This window comes from Lissotriton vulgaris, chromosome 11 (genome assembly GCF_964263255.1).
Source record: "Lissotriton vulgaris chromosome 11, aLisVul1.2, whole genome shotgun sequence".
NCBI classification, from domain to species: Eukaryota; Metazoa; Chordata; class Amphibia; order Caudata; family Salamandridae; genus Lissotriton; species Lissotriton vulgaris.
In genome coordinates this window covers 1,086,412,098-1,086,436,378 of record NC_141699.1, presented here as the reverse complement: position 1 = coordinate 1,086,436,378, position 24,281 = coordinate 1,086,412,098, and the positions used below count along the sequence as shown (strand labels likewise).

Below are 24,281 nucleotides of genomic sequence, written 5' to 3'. Positions count from 1 at the left end.
CTTATAAAGCTTAAAAATGAAGACCTCAAAACTCGATCGAGGCAAAATAACATCTGTATTTTGGAGGTGCCGGAGAGTGCCGTGATAACCAAAATGGAGGGTTTAGAGGACACCCTGCTCAGAGACCTCTTTAGAGCAGACCTATCATCGGTATTCATTGCAAAAAGGGCCCACAGATCTCGTGGCCCAAGACCCCCTCCCGGAACACCTCCTTCCGACCTATTGTGGCACGACTGCTGAACTATAAAGATCGCAACGCAATACTCGAGAAAAGGGATGGATCCAGTATGAAGGAGATAATATATCCTTTTGCCACGACTTCACAGTGGCGATGCAGGCTGCCTGTCGAGACTTCCTACCGGCCAAGCATCTGTTACAACAGGCAGGTGTGCAGTGTGCCCTCCTCTACCCGGCCAAACTCAAGATCATGCAAGAGGGCAAGGCCCATTACTTCACGGACAAAAAAGAAGCTGTTAAATTTGCGAAACAGAAAATAAAACCAGCAAGATCTCAGGCGGGCTTGTCGCACTCCTCTGCGGAGGGACGATTGAGTGATAATGAGTAGCAATAAAGAATTATTTACATTAAACAATTAAAAGACAGTGAGCAGTAGCCTGCAATGTGAAAAAGTACAATGAATTCAATATCCTTTTTGCAATATTACTTTGATACAGAATGTTGTGTTCGTCATCCGTTGAATTGATCCCGGCAAGTATGTCCCCCCGTTTTTTTCATAACAATGTCTATTGCTGCGATTGGGATGCCCTGGTATAAGTATACTCAGCAACGCAGCCTCTATGGCAGGAAGTTAGCTCAAAGTTTCCACGGCCCCAAGGAATTATTCCTGGATATAAATGTTGTGGAGTTGGGAATCACAACCTGATTGGGGGGTTGGTGTGGGTTGGGGGAAGGCTGGAAGTTACTTCAATGTTCCTAGGGATTTGGGTGGGAGGGGGTAGAAATGTTTGAAACTGTTGTTGGCCAGCATCTCTACATGGATGCCTTAGCATTTGTCACTATCATGGATCAGATATTGATACAACATATACACGCATGAGCTGCGACCTCCTTGCTACAAGATCCTCCTTTGTTCCTTCAAAGTTGAAGTGAACGGCCACGGTTAATTTCCTTACGTGGAATAGACACGGTCGAAATGATGGCAGGAAGGTTCGACTAGAACATGCTTACTTGAACCGACACAAAATTGACATTTGGTTACTCCAAGAAACGCACTTATCCAGGGCATGTCTCCCCAACTTGCTTACGCAGGGTGGGGGATGTCGTACACTTTGACTTATTACAATTATGTGTGAGGGATATGTGTCCTCATACACAAGGGCCTTGCTTGGAAAACGACTCCGTGGATTAGTGACACAGACGGACAATATGTCATATTAAAAGGCATATTATTTAACCACCCTATAGTCTGTCACTCACCTTTCCCATACACTGTCAGACCATACCCCAGTACTCTTAACCCTTCAGGCCACACACACACTCTACCTCGCACGTTCACGTGGTGACTGCCTCAGAAAGCTCCCTAGGATTCCGCCTTTAGAGCAGAGATACACACAGCTTTACTGAAATACTTTGGGCTGAACACAGGGTAGGTAAGCTCCCCCTCAGTACTCTGGTACGAGTTTAAAGCTGTTATAAGGGGCATTTGCATAGCTAAACAGCATGGTATTCTTAAATCTATTTGTGGACCACTGATGAAACTCGAGACTGATATTACAGATCTGAAATCCAATTTCTTCCACATCGAAGATCCGGACACATTGGCCAGTATCCAAGATAATATGTCCGCATACTAGGAAGAAGCTCTTCGGGAAACACATTTTCTCGATAAGGAAGTTCGTGCCTGTAGGTATGGGGAGGGTTGCAGGCCAGATAGAACCCCTGCTCGACTTCTTCAGAAACCCTATGCTTCAACTTATTTATCTGCCCTTTTAGACATACAGAGTGAAAATCGTTCTAACCCCACTGACATTTTACAAACCATGGCCGCTTTTTTCGTGCAGCTTTACTCCGCCACCTCCATAGCACGTCCTGCAGACCTTCAGGCGTATCTCAAGTCCCTTCAACTTGTCCGGCTATCTTATGCTCATAGGGAATTCCTAAATTGTCTCATCACAGTAGAAGAAATGCAACAAGCAATTGCAGGCCTCTCCCTTGATGAGGTTCCTGGCCTTAACAGCCTGCCTGCTGCATTTTACAAAGAGTACTCCCAGCTTCTAGCACCTAAACTAGTGGACATGTACCAAGATTTTATGGAAGCGGGCGTCCTGCCCCCATCCCTGAGAGAAGTTGTCATAATCACATTGCTTAAACCCGATAAATCGGCCAATCAATATGTTTCTTACCAGCCATTAGCCCTAAAAAACACTGATAACAAAGTATTCCCCAAAGAACTGACTTCAACTGCTGTTACCGGTGATAATCTGATCAGTACGGCTTCATTCCCGGAAGGTCAACGGCCCACCATCTCCAAACTATTTTCAATCATGTATTTTTTCCATCCACCAACCCCTGCAGCGGCTGTGCTACTTGACGTGACCAAAGCTTTCGACTCACTGGAGTGGGATTATCTTTTCCCTTTATTGCAGAGGCTTGGCCTAGGTTCCAGCTTTATTGCACACATTTGTCTTTTATATACGCTTCCCACTGCCTGAGTACGCCTCAATGGACTACTTTCAGATCCCTTCCCTGTCACGCGGGACACGAGGGAGGAATGCTCACTTTCTCCATACTTTTCACCACAGCCATGGAGCCCCTGGCAGCGCAGCTACAGCAGCATCACGCCAACAGAGGGCTGGGCTTTACATCTCGGGACTCACTATATCTTAATATGCTGATGACGTCACCTTGTATGTAAGAGAACCTTAGATCAATTTAGACCCCTATCCGGGAAGTGGTCCGATGTGGTGGCCTTTCTGGCATGCAGGTGAATTGGGCGAAATCTATACTTTTTTCCCCTGACAAAAGGGACTACCCCTTTTACTCTAGACTACCCACTACAGCGGGCAGAGGGCCCAGTCAAATATTTAGGTAAGCAGGAATACCGAAGAGATATAATGTTCTGACCGACTTTTTCGGCCCTTCCTTGAGGGAAGGTGATTGGAGGTGACTTCAGTCTCCTATCATTCTAGTGGAAGGATTAGAACCGTAAATAGAGCCTATTCACAAGGTATGCCTTTTGATTCTGTACCCTTTTCCTTAGATCAGGGCTTATAAACTTATATTAGGGGATAGATTCATTAGTATTAGTGATAATTCGTCCTTTTGTAAGAGTGTTAGTATACCTTCGATGGAGTTATGCTTTTTTCGGGCCTTATAGGCCTCAAACGGGAGAGACTCCATCTTTCTTTCTGCCCCGGCAGCTTGAGATGCTTCTAGGTCAAATGTAATGTTTTAGTTATGAGGTGTTGTTCGCTTGGAGAGAACCGGCTTAGGCTGGCCCTCGAGAAGCTGATACTCTCTTAGAAAGATTGAAGTTATTTTAGCTGGAGCAGCTGGCGAGCTTTGACCTTTAAGATCAGAACATTCAAAGTGAAGCAGTTAGTTAAGAGAACGAATACCAGAGTGGCTGAAACTGAGTTATAAGATCGAAGCCGAGAAGTGAAGATGGTCCGTGATTGAGAGGAGAGAGGAGTAGTGCAGAACAGTGAGAGAGAAAGCAGCTGATGAGAGGAAGGTTCCAGTGACTTGGAGGGAGGCGAAGGAGACAGAGCATAGTGGTGCAGACGTGTATCCGTGACTGCAGAGGTGTGACCCTAAAGACGAGCCAAGACACAGACGAGAAGGGAACCCAGATGACTGCTGAGTCCAGACTTCATATTACTAAGGTGACGTCGACCCTTTCTTTGTAACGTGCACATTCTAACCTTTCATTTTCCCTTTCCAGGCTATATATGTTATAGTATAGTGTCATATTGATATTATTGTTATGCTAAATAAAGTACCCCAGTTCTTAGTGAACCGGCATGTGCCTCTTATTCTTATATGAGAAGGTAACCTGTTCTTCTAGTCAGTTACTATTACGCGAACGGACGCAACTCCCGATCAGGTAAGCAGTGACCGAATAATGAGGGAGAGAGGAGCCCTTGAAGTAGAGGTTAAGTCGCATATCATCTAATTTGGTTATCATTGTGACTCATAATATCGTAGTATTCTACCCTTAGTAAATAGCAGGAGATTCCCCAATGAGAGCTAATGGTATTCATAGGAAAGTGATCGTCGTTGGGATGCGGTGTTATACCCACAGGATTGTGGCTTGTTTAGCGAGTACCAGGGAGGATACTGGTATGTATACCCACCGGATTGTGGCTTGTTAAGCGAGTACCAGGGAGGATACTGGTATGTATACCCACCGGATTGGGGCTTGAGAGAGCACTGGTTGTGGCCAGTGTGTAATGGTATATAATCAGGACTGCCCCAGGGTAGAATGGTCTGGGCCTAAGTTGCGGTGAGACTAATTGGTATGAGTGTGATATCGTAGAAAACTTAGGCATGTACATTGCTAATTCCCCATCCTTGGGTAGGAGACATAAATACCTGTTGTGAATAGGTCCTAAGGAGGGAGGCGATTACGTTCCGGCTGAGTTGGTGGTGCTCTAATGAGCTGATTCTATCTGGTCCGAGAATCCGGTCGTTACATATGGCACTGTAATTTCGGAAAGGCCATGAATTGGCTGGAGGAGCGAAGCCCAGTTTGGTCGAAATTAACCCTGTCTATGGCAGGGCGTATAGCCATTACAAAAATGGAAGTGCTACCCAAGTACCTTTATTTATTTGTGAACATTCCAATCCCACTCACCATTGGCTTCTTTAAGCGACTTCGATCTAACTTGACTACGCTGATATGGGCCGGCCATCAGCTGCGGGTGAAGAAAACAAGTTATTAACCTGTAACTTTGGTTCTCCAGTATTGGAAAGTTTCATAGATTCCCATGTTTGAATCATTCCCTATCATCGAGATGGGAGTCCCCGGGATACATAAAATAGCAATAGAAACCGTTACAAAAGAAAAAACTAGGCCTGGGCCCATTTTAGTTTTGTAACATATCCACCTCTTTTTGTAAAAGAGACCAAATAAAACGAACAACCAATCCGATTAGCCTCACTGTGTAGAACCTTCCTGAGAGAACCTCAGAGCCTCAGATTTTTATAGCCGCTGTGTAAAATAACAACTTAAACTGCTGAAGGCTGAGCTTTCCCAGGGGAGGAGGGTGGGTCGCATGAGACTCTATGAAAGTTTCTAATACTGGAGAACCAAAGTTACAGGTAAGCAACTTGTTTTCTTACTCCAGTATTGGAACTTTCATAGATTCCCATGCTTGAATCAGAGTAGCTAGCAGTTATGAGCACATTTTTTGAATCCTGATTCTTATTCATCCATTATAGGCATTAACATCAACAGTCAATGGAAATTGAACACATTTGTAAACATAAGGAAAACAGGAAGAAGCCAGCAAATTAACTTAAAAAATATCCAAAGAGCATAAGCAGAAAAAAACTGAAGGAGGGTAGAAAGGGAAAGCTCAAAACTTAATGAAAGAGGTTCCTCAGGCCTGCCTGGCCCACCGCTGTGTCACTCTGCATTGATGAATCCAGGCAGTAATGTCTTGTAAATGTATGAGTACTGCTCCTGGTCGCTGCCCTGCAGATCTCCCGGATAGGAACTCTGGCAAAGAGGGCTGTCGAAGAAGAAATCGCCCTCGTGGAGTGAGCACGGACCGACCCGACAGGGGCTTGCCCGCTGCTCTGTGACAATACTTGATAGTGCTGGTAATCCAACAAGGAATCCCCTGCTTGGAAAGGGGAAACCCTGTACAGTGGGCGCTAAAATACACAAACAGTTGAGGTGACTTCCTGAAGTCTTTAGTACATTGAAGATAGAATTTCAAGCACCTCTGAATGTCCAGTGAGAGGAGTGCCTTTTCTGCCGAAGTTGTAGGTTGAGGGAAAAAGTTTTGAGTATGACTGGCTCATTTAAATGAAAGTCTGATGGACTTTCGAGATAAACTATGGGTTGGTACGAAGTATCACTGTCCCCACTCTCCTCGCCAAAGTCTAGGCTAGCAGAAGAGCCAAGTTCCAGGAAAGGAATTTCAAATCAGCCCGGTGAATAGGTTCAAAGGGATGCTTCAAGAGCTGAGTGAGAACCAAGTTAGGATGCCAAAGAGGAGGCAGAGGCTTGACTGGAGGGGAGACCCTGAAAAGACCCTTAAGAAACTGTTTAATTATCCTTGCCGACCAGAGGGAAGGACCAGAGGATGTGGGTCTGAAGCGAGATATGGCGGCAAGATAAACTTTGATGGATGAGTGAGCCAGCCTCGATTTTGCAAATGAAAGAATGTAAGGAAGAACATCATGCGGTTCAGAAGAAAGAGGATGGCTACCCTCTTGTTGGCACCAAATGCAGAAATGCTTCCATTTCAACCTGTATGTCTTGTTGGCACTCTAAGCTCGTGCCTGAGAAAGTACATGAAAGTACTGCTAAAAGGGACCAGCCAAGAAATTCTTGGTGCTCAGGAGTTGCTGACAACTGCAGGGATTGAGGATCCGGGTGCTAGACTTGGCCCTAGGACATTGTCTCATATGGGGGGGGGGGGGGGGGGCAGTCAGCGTGATTTTCAAAAACAAACAGAAATTATTGGGAAGCCATTTACATATGACTAATAACACAACTTAAATGAGTGATGCTTATTCACATCCCCATTTGTATACAATTTATGTATACACTTTATACAAGTTAACGTTGTGCCCAGAGTGAGGCGAGAAGGAAAAGGGGGAGGGAAGCGGGGAGTGATTCGTGAAGGATGAGGTTGTGTAAAGTAGTATTCAAAAGTCAAATGTGGTCACACAAAGACATTTTAGGTTGACATCACATGGGCATGGTATTATGGCCCCATACAGCTCTAACAATTCTGTAATCCTATCCCATACAATAAAACACAGTAGTAATGATCTGTTGATTGTGGGTAGGTGTTATAAAGATGGAAAGTTGACGTTTCGACTTCTGGTCAGTGTAGGTTTGTTAGCACCTTACTTCGGGGTCTACATCAGGACTAGTGTGTGCTGTGGGGGGTGGGGCACCTATAGTTAAATATATATAAATGAGCTAAAGAAATATCACCTTTTTATGGAAAATAAAAATGCAAATGAAATATTTCCCAAAAAGCCACCTTGATTGAGTGGCAGCCTTCGCGGCTAGTGGTTGGGCCCGTGGGCTCCTTGTACTCAGAGAGCGTGCAATCCTAAAGATAGGTGAATAACTAAGCGGGTCATAAATGCCACATACCCACGAAGAAAACAGCTGAAATTACTTGAAAGGGTGCGTGTTTACTTATAAACAAACCCAGCCGGGTTAAAAACAGAACACAGAGGATGTGCCTCTCAACTGATGGCAAATTGTTGTGTGTATCTCAGTACATCTGTACGTTAAAACGGAGAGAGCCCCACCGGGTTCTCTCAGCTATCAGTACATTCAAAGACAATACATTGCAGGATTAAGGTAATATAAATAAGGAGCGCGTGACCTTAGAGCATATCTTTTTAATGTATTACTTGGGTAGGTAACAGCGTGCCATGTATCTTTTGCAGACCCGAGGGGAGCGCAGTGTTTTAACAAAATAGACGTTGGCTCTACGGGTGAGATAGTTGACTTAAGGCTGAATCATGGGGAGTTCCTGTTAAACCTAGACATAGGGATACATTGAACTCTTTTAAACCGAAGATATCGGCTTTCCCTACTAAGCATTCTTTTATTCTCTAATATAGGAACGGCCACGTATAGAAAAGAAGAGTAATTGAAAGTGAATAATAACCAAATGCATAAAACCCAACATTTGCGGTACTTACTGCATATGTGGTTGGGAAATGGACATAGAAGTAAGACGAAATAGGGGGCTGGATGATTAGTCTCCATATTGTAGCGCATAACACAGCGCATAATACAGCTTTAAATCCCTGAGGGTAAAAAATCAATTTGAATGTCCCTCAATAGAAGGGAAACTGTCTAGAATAGTAGAAATATAGGAGGACATTGAAATATCGACCTTTAAGATGTCAACCAAAGGGGTGGGGGACCGATGCTTATTAAGGCAACTATGGAAGGGTGTAGACATGTATGTAAAGAAAGAATCACTGCAATCAGATGCTGTAGAGAAAAAAACAGGCTGATATGTTATGCAATTGTTTAAATAATGATAAGAATGCGCTAACTATGCAAATGGGAATATTGATTATATATATTTACTTCATACAGGGGAGAGAAGCCAGGATTGACATTTGAGAGAACATAATCATTGTGTCTTGATAAAGATGGGAATATAAGTTTAAACCATCGAAACGCGGCGACGCTTCTGCAGGCACAATCTAAGGACCAACATAGACGTGTAGATACAGATCAGATTAATGTATCTCTAGCTGTGTTTTAAAGTGTTAGTTCAACACCATGTGCAACAGTAAATGACAAGGTGCTGTGTTTTACATATGTTGTTTTCTCTGTTATGCTGGTCTTAACGGTATTTGTAATTTGAGCTGAATTATTTCCCTCTGTATTATATGAATTGTATTTTAAAGTGTTTATTTGGCCATAATCGTGATTTCATTTGTGTCTTTTAAGTTTTAATCGCAAAAAAAAATGTTTTAATAAAATACTATTGAACTGTACAAATTTAATATGGTATTTCACAGTGAATAATTTGATATATTGTTAATTATTGCGCGCTGAAAACATATTGTGTAGTTAAGGGGATTATCTCTTACCAGCATGAGAGATGACAGAGCCTGGCTTAGGCTGGCTGACCAGCAAGCCGGGCTATCAACCGGAGCCTTATATTTTTTCTCGGCGAGGCAGTACCGGAATCACCGTGGCCGGACTCTGCATCACTTTCAACCACTCATCCCAGACGTGACCAACGATATGAATAGATCGAACAGATATCTTGTAAAGATACTTGAAGTCATAAAGGAAGCATTCAGATTGTACCGTGGGAATGGACAGTTCAAATTTCTTAGCGGCAATTTCCATCAATTTATGGAAACACCCTATACCTGCAGGGGGAGAATCAACAGGTGCTGGTGAAGGAGAAGCCAGATCAGGAATTACATAGTGATCCCTCACTGTATCTGATACAGTGACGTAACCCTGGTCCTCATCAGAGGTGTCATCCTGAGTGAGAGGCATGATAGGTGGTGCCTCCTGAGCAACAGGTAGTGGTTGAGGCGGTGGCAAGTGTGGGGTAGCAGGCTGAGCAGGTGGAACAGCTGTATCTGGCACCGCAACTGGAGCTGGAGGTGGAGTTGCGAACCGTCGCCTATAATCCAAAAGCATAGACGGCAAGTCCGCTAGTAGGGAGGAAGGCATGGAGACCATCTCTTGCTGGTAGTCCTCCTGATAATCCGAGGGAGGATCATATTGCTGTTCCTTCACATATTCCCCATCAGAGTCTGTGTCTTGACACTTGACGTGTAGATGAGAAGGGCTATCAGCATAGCCATACGGTCCATCATCCTCTTCAGAACCCTCTTCTTCGAGGAGGAGTGCAGGAGGTAGAGGAGTCACCCTCCTGGGGGAAGTCATGTCAGGTGTAATCTGACGCTTCCTAATAGTAATGGCAATTTTTTCCATCGTCAGTGGGACCGTCAACAGTATCGTCAACGATGAAGAGAGAGTCGTCGATGAACAGATGGGCGTCGTCGACTCAGCCGTAGTCGAGACCGTCATCACCACAGCCGTGTTCATTGTAGACGTGGTTGCCATCGTCACCATCGTCGTCCACATCCTCGTTGACGTCGACGGCGACCACCGGCGTCGAAGCCGTCGACGCGGAACCTTGAAGCGTCAGCGCCGGAGACGAGGAAATCACCATCGTCAAGCCCGCTGACGGAGCCAGATTTGAAGAAGACTTAGACTGTACCTTAGACGATTTCGCCGATGGAGTCTTTGACAATGTCGTCGACGAGTGAACTTTCTTCAAAGATTTTACCTCAGAAGAGAGAGATGTGGGCTTTTTAAAAGTTTTTGGAGCCGCTGGAGGAGAAGATGGAGGAACAGAGCTGGATTTCCTCTCAGACGTTACTCCTGTTGACAGTCCTTCCCTCTCCTTTACACCTCAGTGAGGAGATTCACCAGGGCTACATCCTTCAGACCAATGAGAGATCTTTTTCAATGCCATACCAGGATGTTTATCAGAAGGACAAGGAGAAACTCCACCCCTTTTTATAGATCTTCTGGAAGATGTAGCAGAGGTTGCTTCATTACTGTCACGGGAGACTGGTTCCTTCCTTGATTTAAGCTTCTAGAGCCAGGTCAAGAGACGCCCCTCACGGTTGCGCAAAGTCTTCGTAGAAAAAGAGTGGCATTTTTTACAGTCTGCTGCCTTATCGTCTGGGTACAGGCAGTAAATACAATCCTTGTGCTTGTCCTCCACATACAACCTCTTCCTAGCACAAGTTGCCCAGGCTTTAAACAGGGCTTTCTTCTCCTTATAAGACATCTTGGCACGAAGAAAAAACAGGTGAAAAAACTGTAGAAGTAAGGTTAACAAGAAAAAAACTGAGCAGAGATCAGTGGAGACTCCCTTGCACAACATGCGGTAGAAAATCTGAGGCTCTGAGGTTCTCTCAGGAAGGTTCTACAGGGTGAGGTTAATCTGATTGGTTGTTCATTTTATTCGGTCTCTTTTACAAAAAGAGGTGGATATGTTGCAAAACTAGAATGGGCCTAGGCCTGGTTTCTTCTTTTGTACTAGTTTCTATTGCTATTTTATGTATACCGGGGACTCCCATCTCGACGACGGGGAATGATTCAAGCATGGGAATATATGAAAGTTCCAATACTGGAGTAAATAAGAACTATTAACATTACCACAATCCCAGGGTTTCATTTATACACGTTGTGTGCTCAGGCACACTTCTTATATTATTGGACCCACCGACACCCTTCCAGCCCCATGCGAGATGGATAGGATGAAACAGCATTGTTTATTTCATACAAATCACCTGTCCCAGACATTGCCACTACACAATGTATGCGCTGGGCTTGGGAGGGCCTCGGGAGGCGCGCAGGCACTAAACAGCTCTCTACCAATCAGCCCCAGTAGCTAATCACCCCTCACTGCCTCCTCTACAGGATAAAGGAACAATTAGCCATGCAAATGAAATTATAAATGAAATACCAGCATTTGTAAAGCACACAGCTAACTCCGGAGAGGTGTCCCGGTGCTGGGGGCCCTCGGGAAGATTAAGCAAGCTATTGCCAAGAGTCACATGGTGCTGGGCTAACCTGCTGCCGGCATCGGGAATCGAACCATAAACCCCATGGTCCGGAATCAGGTGCCCTGGCGGCTGAGCCACACTGTGGCCATCTAACCTAAAAAGGTTAGACAGCCACACGTTTTCAGACCTGTACCCAGACCGTCGATTCCTTGACTCCCCAGTGGCATCCAGCCATGCCACACTAGCGCCACTAGACTCTCTTCTCCATTTCCAACTATGGGCAACATGTCGCGGACTTCATCACACCTTCCCAGCCCCTCCAGGACACTGCAAGCCCTGGAACACACATACACAACTCCCTCACAGAGCAAGAAGATAAGATCTATTTTTCAACACATACAACAGACCGCGCCAGTGACTACTCCAAAGACACGCAAGGCCTGGAATGCAGCCCTAGCACTCATCATGTCCAACGTGTAATAGTCGTTTTGCTGCCTCCCAATTACTGATTGTGATTGATCCATTTAACATTTTTACATAGACGGTATTGCACACCGGTACCATTATTTTGGATGGGGCTGGCTACTGACTCCCACTGCCTGCACTGCCATACACTGCAATCAGACTGTATACACCTTGCAATGCACTGTCCTGAGATTGCAGCTTACTGGGGCGAGGTCTTTCACGTACTAGAAGAAATTATAAGGATGTCTGTCCCATTCTCACCATTATTGGGGCTATTGGGATATGTTAAAGATGTGCCCTGGGAGTCCCGTCAACTGGTCGCTCCACTGCTCCTCCTTACAAAGCATCAGGTGGCAATGCATTGGGGGAGCACGCGGGCTCCTGGATCCCAAGGTTGGCTCATAGCCCTTGCATATTGCCACGAACAATTAGCTGCACATTGGGACCTGATGCCACAGGGGAGCCGCCCCCATGACATATGGGAGCCATTCATATCCTATATCAGACGCTGTGACATCTCCCCTGCTGCAACGACTGTGGACACCCCACTCCCATGATGGAATGTAACATGGCTCTCATAATCCCAACTCGCCACCTCTGAATGTACATGGGATAGGCTCGATGTCGGCTACCGACAATGCAATTCGGGGGATGTGGAGGGTATTGCGTTGCTGTACGGTGTACAAGAAATCGGCGGGAGGGCACGGTCTTAGCTAACGCACAAATTTAAAATGCCAATGCAATGAGCACATTAGAAGTGCATTAATGTCTACTGTTCATGATTGTGGTAACTATTTGTAAATGGCCAACAGCTTATCAATAAAAAAATATAAAATAAATACCCTGACTATTAAAGCACAGTGATATATTGATCTCTGGGATTAATCGGTGACCCCATACCTGGCATACATAGGTAGTTGCTCTACATTTCAGGCAATGAGCTCATTCTCATCTCAGGACCTTTGCTCTGTGTGAATGTGTCCTCTACGTTTTCTAAACGATAAATTCTGTTTTTTATTATAGAGTTGCATGTTCAAAACAGCAGCTGGATTTGTCTATTATGGCTAGGTGTTAGTGCCTGACCACAGAGAAAATAGAGCATATTATTTTTTGACCTTCTATGAAATGTTCTGTCTAAATCCCAGCAAAGGAACTTAATACCAAAAATGTGCAGCCTATTTGTAAAATAAAAGTGTAGCACAAAAACAAACTTGTTCTTTTGTTACATGTGCAAAGCAAAGGCAACATGCTACTTAGAATTGGGTAAACATAAGGGAGTAAACACTGTGGGCCTGAAGGAACACACCACACTTTTGTGTATTCTCCTACAATAAAAATGCAAATAATGGTGTGACTCATACAGCGTGCAGACGACGCAGTGCTTAATTGTGTGTATAAACATACAAATATACACAAAAGATACAATAAATCATCCTTGGTTCCTAAGTCAAATTGTACAAACAAGCATGTGCATAAACAATCACAGAAGCAATGGAGATGCAGAACATACATCTCCATTGCTTCTGTGATTATTCGTGACCGGCATTATTGTGTATTTTATTAAGCATGGGCGAATTTTGCGAATTCGCGATCCGCGAATTTGCGGATTCGCAATCCGCAAAATGTGCGAATTCGGGCAATTTTTTTATTTTTGCGAGTTTGCGGGTGTTCGCGGGGCACTTTGCGTGTTCGTGGGTGTTCGCGGGGCGCTTTGCATGTTCGCGTTTTTTTTTTTGCCTGGTTAATCACTGCCACCCTCTCGTTTTTTATGCCCTTCTGCCCTCAGTACCACTCGTTTCTGTGCCCTTCTGCCCTCTGCCCCACTCAGTTTTTTATCCCCTTCTGCCCTCTGTCCCACTTTTGTGCCCTTCTGCCCTCAGCCCCACTTAGAATGGCGCCGGCAAGCTGCCAGCACCATTCTAAAATAGCTACAAAGAGCTTCAACAGGAAGCTCTAATAGATAAAGTAAAGCAGGTGCTCGAGTTGGAGGTCAAATTAAGTTACACAATCGTTAATCACCCCAAGTTTGGGGTGATTAATGATTGTGTAACTTAATTTGACCTTCAACTTGAGCACCTGCTTTACTTTATCTATTAGAGCTTCCTGTTGAAGCTGACTTTTGTAACTATTTTAGAATGGCTCTGGCAGCTTGCCGGCGCCATTCTAAAAGAGTTACAAAAGTCAGCTTGATCTTTTGACCCAATCCGTTCCGCTCGCGGATTTTGCAGGAAATTTGCGAATCTCGCGGATTGCGAATTTACCGAAAATCCGCAAAATCCGCGAGCGGAACGGATTTTCCACCCATGCTTATCTTTTATCTCAGTGTCTGTTTTATGCAACCCTAATGAGAACATCCCTTAGGCTACTAAAATAATGCATTCAGTCTGAGTTTCCCCTGATGTATGCTAAGAGGATTCCATTATGTTACAAAGAGCCCCATGGCGGACTCTGTTCATATAGCGACTCATGGGGTTCAAGCATAAGATGTAATATATATATATATATAGAGGACGTCAGGCCCAAGTGCCAACCACTCCCAAGTGAATCACAGGCCCTAGCACTGTGAAGAGTGTGTCCAAGGAGTGCACACAAAAAAGAACAGGAAATCTGCAAGTCTTGTTGCCCTTAAATAGTTAAAGAGGGCAGGTTATTTTCTTGTTTCTTTTGGGGGGTTCTTGATAGGAATGACTTAAGTGAGGTTTCCCCTCGCAAATGCATATAGTAAGTAATTGGGTGAGGAATGGATGAGGAGGGAATGCCCATTTCCTTGTTCATCCTGGATCTGGAATACCGGTAAAGCTAGCAATTGTCCCTGCTTCTTAAATCAGATTCACAAGTATTTGCCTTATCATCCCCAAATTCAGGCTTATTCTCATCCAGCTGACAATTTTGATCAGAGTTGATAAATTTCTGATTAAACTCAACATTTATTATATTTACAACTGAAGAGTTGATTCCTAGGGAACCTTCCCGGGACCCTGTAACTAGTACCCTACTGCATGATAGATGAAATTATTTTCTGGCAACTCAACTCTCCGCCAAAATGTCTTAAAGGCATCTTCAGCAGCACGATTAACACACTTTGAGCATCATACAAAGCTGATGCCTCTGATTTGATAAATTTATAGCTGGGCAAGCAGGAGGTCAAGACAAAGTCCCCATATTTGCTGGCCCGGATCTAGAGTTCCCTTGTCCTTTGATCTCTGCTTGCCTTCTACCAACTCTCATGGCAGACAGTCAAACTTTGGCTAAAATTCAAAAGTAGCTTGCCAACGCATACCAACTTTGGTGAGAATCTGTGATTTTGAGGTGACTACAGGGGAACCAGCTGGGTGACTTCAAACTGCAAAAATGGCTTAAAAAGGAGAGAAAAATCTTAGGAAACCTACATTTGGGCTTTGTTGCTAGCACAGTTCAGAGTCTCACAAAGGACATTTAACTTAGGATGGTTGGTAGAGGTGAATGCTCAATAAAGACAGCAGATGAATGGAGAAGTGGATAGGACAGTGTTTGAGGGCAATGTTAAACAGTTTGTTATGAAGTGTTGTGGTCATTTATGTTTCCATCCTTAGGGACTCCATTTATGTGTTTTGTATCCACAGCTTGCAAAGACCTACGGAAATACATTTACTCTGTGGGTGGGCCGCACCCCTTTGATTATAACCAATGGATATGAAGCTGTGAGAGACATGCTGGTATCCAAGTCCGAGGAAACGTCCGGACGACCTCAGACACCTTTCGTGAAGACATTTGGACATGGAAAAGGTACATTCCTAAATACACTGAAAGCAAAGCCATCCCCTTATTGTCAACACATGTTGCTATATCCTTGATTCTTCGCTAATCCCGAGACTCATATTTGCTTATTTCAATTTTGTGAGTTTTTGCCCAGGCCACATGCAGTACAATGGCAATGTGGATGTGTAAATGTATTTATTTTATATAAGTCAACACACCATTAACTTCCTAAAATAAATAACAGTATGTAATCATTGTGCTCCAGTGTGAAGACAGAGTGAAACAAGAGCTAAACACATACTTTCACATTTGGCCACTGTTGATAAATGCACTACTATCCTTGAAAGCACTAAACTGTCTACTCCAAGATGGTGGGCAACTACAATTTGAGCTTCTTGACCAGTGTGCCATTATTCCGCTTGTTGAAGGATCCTCACTGTTCTTCTTGCAACCTCCTGTATTTCACCCACTCTAACCTCAATCACACTCCCATGACCCCATCCAGACTGTATTTTCATTCCTTCTTCACTGCATTTGCACTTTCCTTGGTTTCATTTTGCACACATTCCTTACTGCACTGACATCACTGTACCAGCCTGTCTTTGTTTAGCCCTCTTCATCTAATCAGACCTGAAGGTTGACCTTCATGACCTCCTGTTGGTCATGATCAAGATCTTGCAGTGGTGGTCACTCACAGTTGAAGGAGCAACAGCTGCACTTATAACCACAGGAGAATACAGATCTAATCTGAGATGCAACAACTTTCCAAAAGTGACATCTTGAGAATCACAAGTGAAAGTCTGGTGATTTCAATGGTTCTGAGTTTAGCAGAACCAACGTCAAGCAATGGTTCACAGCCCACTATAATATCACATGCCATTTTAGGGTGCTTCTAAAATTACTCTAGGAATGATTTTAGAAGTTTGTTTTGTTTCTCTTTTCTGACAATACTCCTCCAAATAAGCAAACATGACTATCTCACAACTTTCTGGCATGCACAGCTCCCTGCTCCCACAAGCTTGAGTCTCTAAGAGTACAGATGATAGACTTTCCTGCATCCTCCACTCCCATATTTCCATCTGACAGCATGCTAGTGTCCCCCTGTGGCAGGAACCTCACTTTAATCCAACCAAGTGGCTTGGGTCATTGATCATTCTAATTGACGTTGGAGCCAGGTTTCTATGTTGAGGAAAAATTCTCCATTTAATATCCTTTCTGGTGCACAAAGCCTAGTTAGATGCTTATGTCATGGGTAGCCTTAATTAATTCAGTAGCTCACCGCGGAACTTTTCCCATACTGCCTCTCCCCTACAAACTCTTATGCAATGACACTATTCAACCTTACCAGGTAGACTCTCAGTTAGGTCTTCCCACCATCAACAGTCTTAGTTGCCTTCTGGTGACGACAGAGCCATATCTTTATTCATCCTCTTTTTGCTTCATCTCCCCCACTGCATTTCGTGTCTTTTTGTAAATATTTCGATTTACGTGTGAAATAATAGCTATGTCAAAGTCTACACTACTCTCCAGTTTATACATATATGCGGTGTCTAAAGTAGTACAATCACACACCATTATTTCACATTTCATAGCTTCACAATTTACAAAGTTAAATAAAAATATATTTTAGGAAAAGGACATGATTAGTGGCTGTTCAGGGCAATGGCTAGAATGTTTCCCACCACAATAGACAATCATAGGCTATGAAGAGCAATGTGTGGACTGGTAACCATTCACTGTAACCTCATTTCAGTCCTATTTAGTGAAGTCCATAGACTCTGCCTTCGACATCTGGCCCCAGCCCAGAAAGGCCTGTCCTGCAAGGCCTATGTTGCTCGAGCCTGAATTATTGTTTCATCCACCAACATCTATCCCTTGCAAAATGGAACGGCTTACACCTACTGTTTACTCAATGCAGAGTGCAGAGCAAAACCTTTACCTCAATCTATCAAATGCATTTGTCAAGCATGTGGCTACTTCAGCTGTCCTGGCGCTCAAAGAGAAGACTGACACCATACAACGTCATCAAGGAATGAGTCTAAGAATCAAACAGCCAAGTTTTCAACTAACTTTTAAAAATGTCAGCTGCTGGTGCCCTGCGTAGCTGAGGGCCAAGGTGTTCCAAAGCATGAGCGTAGGTAGAGATATGGCGATGATTAATGCAATGGTGGACGCAATTCAGCCGGCTGGCGGGTAACTAGTGAATTTTCTCTCATATTTACAAGGTGGTTGTCTAAACAGCAGAGAGTATGTACTGTACTATTCGGACAGCAGCTGAATATGGATAAGTTGCTCACCTGTAATCATAGTCTTCCAGGGGAATAATCAAAGTCATAAGTATTGAATAGTCCTGCCTGCGCACAGGCACCACAGGGCACCTATCAAATACTATATGTGTGTGTATATATATATATATATATACTACTATTATAAAGAGAGAACACAAACCTTTGAGCCAGGTAAACTACAAAAGTAATGCACCAATCACTACACCCAATACACCATTTGAAAGGGAGATATAGCAGAAGGACATAGGCTATACATGTGTACACCAAATATATTAAAAAAGCAAAAAACTCAAAAGTGTAAAAGTAGTCCCTTGGGGGCATGATCGCATGTAAGAACGTGGCCGTGGGCGTCTCAAACAAAATATGTGGCCGGTCACAGGGACATGGCAACTGCAATGAGGGCAAGCTTACATTGCACACATAGAGCGCTCCTTACATTGCACACATAGAGCGCTCCTTACATTGCACACATAGAGCGCCCCTTACATTGCACCCTTAGAGCGCAAATGCGCTTTCACCGAATTTACAAATCATACACTCAGAACAAGAGCGGAAATGCGCTTTCACCGGATTTGACACGATTTGAAACAAACATTTGCTAACACAAAAAACGCAATTAAGGATTGAATTATGCGTTTTAAAGTAGCGCCGAAATTACCGAAAGACGTCTTCATGTAGCGCAAACCCATATTTAAATTCCAATGAATTAGACTCGAAGGCAAAAGTGGGAGTGCCTTCCATAATGATGTCACACAGGGGGCAGGGTTAATAACATTGTACACCAATCACAACACTGCAAATAAAACACACACACGACTTAGGATAAAATAAATAGGTACTCTGTAACCATTGGGCAAACACATCATAAAGGGGGCAGGAAGTAAACAAGGCTCCATTTGTTCAATGCGAGGATTGATTTATGCGTGTTTACAGAGCGTGGACATTCCCCAAAGCCGTTCTCACATAGCGCAGACCCGTATTTAAAGAGCATTCCTTTTAACATACCGCGCAACCGTATTTCAACAGCATATGCGTGTTTCACATAGCGCGCCAATTTAAAAAAGCCGTGTTTATGTAGCGCAGACCCGTAGATCAATAGCTCTCAATTAAAGCCAAAGGCATCTTTATATAGCGCCGAGCTTACCCGAGGCCGTCAGACCGCATCACTAAAGGCACACTCAGGCACAACAATAAACGATACTCAGGCAATGGTGGCACTTGTGCAAGTATCAACAACAAACAAAATGTGAGAGGTAGCATACTGTGTGTTACAAGGGAAAAGTGGTGTGTGCAACTTACAAACAGGTACTAAACACAAGTACAAGGATAATTCAAAAGGCACACTCAGGCACAACAATAAACGATACTCAGGCAATGGTGGCACTTGTGCAAGTATCAACAACAAACAAAATGTGAGAGGTAGCATACTGTGTGTTACACGGGAAAAGTGGTGTGTGCAACTTACAAACCGGTACTAAACACAAGGACAAGCATAATTGAAACATATGAAGCACATTACATGTGAACAGATTACAAAAGCACACCTTACGATACATTAGGGAAAAGTGACAATTGTGAACACAAAGAATACATGAGGTAGCAAAAACTGCCAGGAGTAAACCGTGACAAGTGTGCAGGTTACAATAAACATAAGGAGCACATTACACGTGAACAGATTACAAAAGCAGACCATAAGATACATGAGGGAAAAGTGACAATTGTGAACAAAAAATATACATGAGGTAGCAAAAAGTGCCAGGAGGAAACAGTGACAAGTGTGCAGGTTACAATAAACATAAGGAGCACATTACCCGTGAACAGATTACAAAAGCAGACGTTAAGATACATGAGGGAAAAGTGACAATTGTGAACAAAAAATATACATGAGGTAGCAAAAAGTGCCAGGAGGAAACAGTGACAAGTGTGCGGGTTACAATAAACATAAGGAGCACATTACACGTGAACAGATTACAAAAGCAGACATTAAGATACATGAGGGAAAAGTGACAATTGTGACCAAAAAAATACATGAGGTAGCAAAAACTGCCAGAAAGAAACAGTGACAAGTTTGCAGGTTACAAGAAACATAAGGAGCACATTACACGTGAACAGATTACAAAAGCAGACGTTAAGATACATGAGAGAAAAGTGACAATTGAGAACAAAAAATATACATGAGGTAGCAAAAACTGCCAGGAGGAAACAGTGACAAGTGTGCAGGTTACATGAACAGATTACAAAAGCAGACGTTAAGATACATAAGGGAAAAGTGACAATTCTAAACAACAAATATACATACTATTATGGCTTGAACCAAAAATTAATGCCGATGATCTCATTATCTCGGCAGAGCTGCCTGATCCAATTAACGATCCAAAACTATTTCTTATTGTCAAGAAAAACATGATACATGGTCCTTGTGGTGAACACAACATTCTTTCACCATGTATGAAAACAAGATTTGCACCAAAAAATGCCCACGCCCTCTCAATAATGAGACCGAAACTGGGGTTAACGGCTACCCCATTTATCGTAGGAGGAACACCGAACATGGTGAACATACTGTCACAATGACGGTTAGAGGACAGGAAGTCACTGTCAATAATCAGTGGGTTGTTCCATATTCATCACTACTCTGTCGCACTTTCAATGCTCACATTAATATTGAATACTGCCAATCTGTTAAAGCTATCAAATATATTTGCAAATATATTAACAAAGGCTCGGATCAAGCAACTGCTACTATTGAAAACAAACTCAATGAAATAGACACATATCTAAATGGACGGTATATTAGTACTTCCAAAGCAGTGTGGCGCATTCTAGAGTTTCACATTCACGAACGCCAACCCACTGTCACACATCTAGCTGTGCATTTTGAAAATGATCACAGAGTCTATTTCAATGACAAGAACATTCTACATGTAGCACAGAACCCAACGCACACAACGCTTACTGCCTTCTTCCAATTGTGTGCCACCGACAATTTCGCAAAAATATTGCTATACCAAGAAGTACCACAATACTATACATGGTCAAAATCAAGTTTTAAACGGTGAAAACGTGGACAGCAAGTATTAGGACACCCTGGTGTAAAAAAAGACTCAGCTCTTGGTAGAATGTACACTATTCATCCAAACCAATCGGAGTGTTTCCACTTACGCATTCTTTTACAACATCTTTGCGGACCTACAGGCTTTGACACTCTGTTAACGGTTAACGGACAACTAATGCCTACCTATCAAGCAGCGTGTAAAGTACTTGGACTCATTGAAGACGACCAACATTGGAAACATACATTAGGTGATGCTGCACTTTCACATTCCCCATCTAAGCTACATGAATTGTTTGTTACTATTCTGCTGTTTTGTAACCCATCTGATCCTCTTACTTTATGGGACCAATATAAAGAAGATTTGTGTGAAGATATACTGCACAATAGGCGTCAAGAAACAAATGATGAATCAATACCAATGAGTAATGACATATTTAACCAGGGTCTCATACTAATTGAAGACTCGGTGTATGTACTAAGTGAAAAAACTTTAAAAGATTTCAAACTGCCACAAACAAATAGAACTATAAATACACCGTACAACCATACTGATTTTGACAACTCTACAGAGAACCTACTGCAATACGTTGCACAACATTTGCCTAACTTAGTGCCCGATCAAACAATAGCATACAACACCATTGTTGAAAGTGTGGAAACAAAAGATGGAAAAATATTCTTCTTAGACGCACCAGGAGGGACTGGGAAAACTTACTTAATCAACCTAATACTTGCAAAAATACGTTCATTAGGACTATTGGCTCTGGCAGTTGCATCTTCTGGAATAGCTGCCACTTTGCTAACTGGAGATAAAACAGCACACTCCACGTTTAAACTACCTTTAACTGTTTCCATTGAAAATGAATCCACTTGCTCAGTACGCAATAACGGACTCTTAGGCACCCTGCTTCAAAAAGTGTCTCTTATTATGTGGGACGAATGTACTATGACACAACGCGCACATATAAACGCCGTACACAGAACTCTACAAGACATTAGAAATTGTCCTACAATCATGGGTGGGGTCACTTTTGTCTTTGCAGGTGACTTCCGTCAAACTCTTCCTGTTGTCCCAAGAGGAACACATGCTGATATACTAAAAGCATGCTTAAAAGCATCACACCTATGGGACTCCGTACAAACTCTTACCTTACACACTAACATGAGAACACATTTAGGAGGTGGAGATAATCTCTTTGCTGATCTTCTACTACAAGTTGGTAATGGAGATTTACACAACACAAATGATAAAATTAATATTGCAAATTTAGGAAAGGCTGTCTCGAACTTACAGGAACTCATACAACATGTATACTCAGACGTTCACAATATTATTAACAAAGACTACCAATGGATTTGTGAAAGAGCTATACTTGCATCCAGAAACACAAGTGTCAACCACATCAATGAACACATACTACTTCAAATCCCAGGGGAAACAAAAGTATATAAATCCATTGACACAGTATTAGATACTGAAGACGCAGTACATTATCCTCAAGAATTCCATAACTCACTTAACCCTTCAGGACTTCCACCTCATGTACTCCAAATAAAAGTTGGCATCCCAATCATCTTATTGCGAAACCTACATCCGCCAAATCTATGCAATGGAACCCGACTACAAGTGAAAAGTCTTTTACCTTATGTCATTAAAGCAACTATTCTTTCTGGCCCTGGTGCAGGCCAGTTAGCTCACATTCCACGCATGCCCATGATACCTACAGATCTACCATTTCAATTTAAACGTTTGCAATTCCCGATTAACATTGCCTTTGCTTCTACCAATAACAAATCGCAAGGTCAAACATGTAAAGTTATAGGCATCGACTTACGAGAAGACTGCTTCACTCATGGCCAGTTATATGTTGCACTCTCTCGCACCGGGAGTGTGCAAAATCAATTTATTCTACATCCTCGTTCAAATTAAACTAAAAATTTAGTTTACGGCGAAATCTTACAATAATGACATACTTCATCTGTAACAACATTACACACTTTACTTTTCATTCCCGGGACAACGTCGGAACAGGCTGCTAGTATATATATATATATATATATATATATATATATATATATATATATATATATATATATATATATATATATATATATATATATATATATATATATATATATATATATATATATATACACATATCTATATCTATACTACTATTATAAAGGAAGAACTTTGAACCTTTGAGGCGGGTAAACTCGGGAACCACAGCGCCAATCCACACACCCAATTCATTGTTGTAATCGTCAGGGTGTGCAGATGGACATAGGCTATATAAACTTAATAAATATATATTATTTAAAAAATTTATCGAAAAAAAAGTAGTCCCTTGGAAGAAGCGCCGGCCGCGACATGCGTGCCCGACGTGAGGTGCTCGGGGAGGAGCGGCGTACAGGAGCGCGAGGAGGACCGGCGGACATGGCGCTGGGAGGAGCGCTTAGGAGCGGCGGATAGGCGGTGAGGAGCGGCGGACAGGCGGTGAGGAGCGGCGGACAGGCGGGGAGGAGCGGTGAGCGGCGGATGAGGTAGGTTACTTATTTATTTATTTAGGAGCTGTGAGCGGCGAAAAAATGAAGCAAAAATTAAAATCGCGAGCAAGAGGAAGCAAACGGAGCATTACAAAAGTGAGCCAAACGGTGCATTACAGGAGGAAAAAGTTACGTGTGCAGGTTACAAAAGCGTACATCGTGAGCAAGAGGAAGCAAACGGAGCATTACAAAAGTGAGCCAAACGGTGCATTACAGGAGGAAAAAGTTACGTGTGCAGGTTACAAAAGCGTAGAAAGTAAACATAGAGGTATAGGAGGAAAAAAGTGACGTGTGCAGGTAGCAAGAGGAAGCAAACGGAGCATTAAAAAAGTGAGCCAAACGGTGCATTACAGGAGGAAAAAGTTACGTGTGCAGGTTACAAAAGCGTAGAAAGTAAACATAGAGGTATAGGAGGAAAAAGTGACGTGCGCAGGTAGGACAACGTCGGGGTGGGCGGGGGCCCTAAAGCCTAATTGCTCCCGGACAACATCGGGACGGGCTGCTAGTATATATATATATATATATATATATATATATATATATATATATATATATATATATATGTATATATATATAGAGAGAGAGAGAGAGAGAGCAAGAGAGAGAGAGAGAGAGAGAGAGAGAGAGAGAGAGAGAGAGAGAGAGAGAGAGATAATGCACTGTCAGCCCCGAGGCTGCATTGAAAACACACAACAGTGAAAAACTAGCACCTTGACTTTAGGACCTATAGGACCTCCTGCACTCCATCATGCTCCACAGGTGACAGTTAGGTCAGGACCTTTTTACAGTGACAAAAAAAACATTGAGATAATAAACCATAACCTAGCTGCTGCAAAATGTATTCAACCGGGAAGGAGGGAGGGTTATTCCCCTGGAGAGTATTCCCCTGGAGGAGAACTAGGATTACAGGTAAGTAACTTTTTCTTCTCTTCCAAGGGATACTCTCCAATAGTCATAAGCAT

The 24,281-nt window shown here is 43.0% G+C and overlaps 1 protein-coding gene across 1 annotated transcript in view; it reads left to right on the top strand.

Annotated features, from left to right (window-relative positions):
• Nucleotides 1-24,281, top strand: part of LOC147684185 (cytochrome P450 2J5-like) — a 315,668-nt gene that overhangs the window by 67,946 nt on the left and 223,441 nt on the right. The window contains exon 2 of the mRNA XM_086944598.1: nt 15,294-15,456. Within this exon, the coding sequence (XP_086800724.1) occupies nt 15,294-15,456 (163 nt within the window). The remainder of the gene's footprint in view (nt 1-15,293; nt 15,457-24,281) is intronic.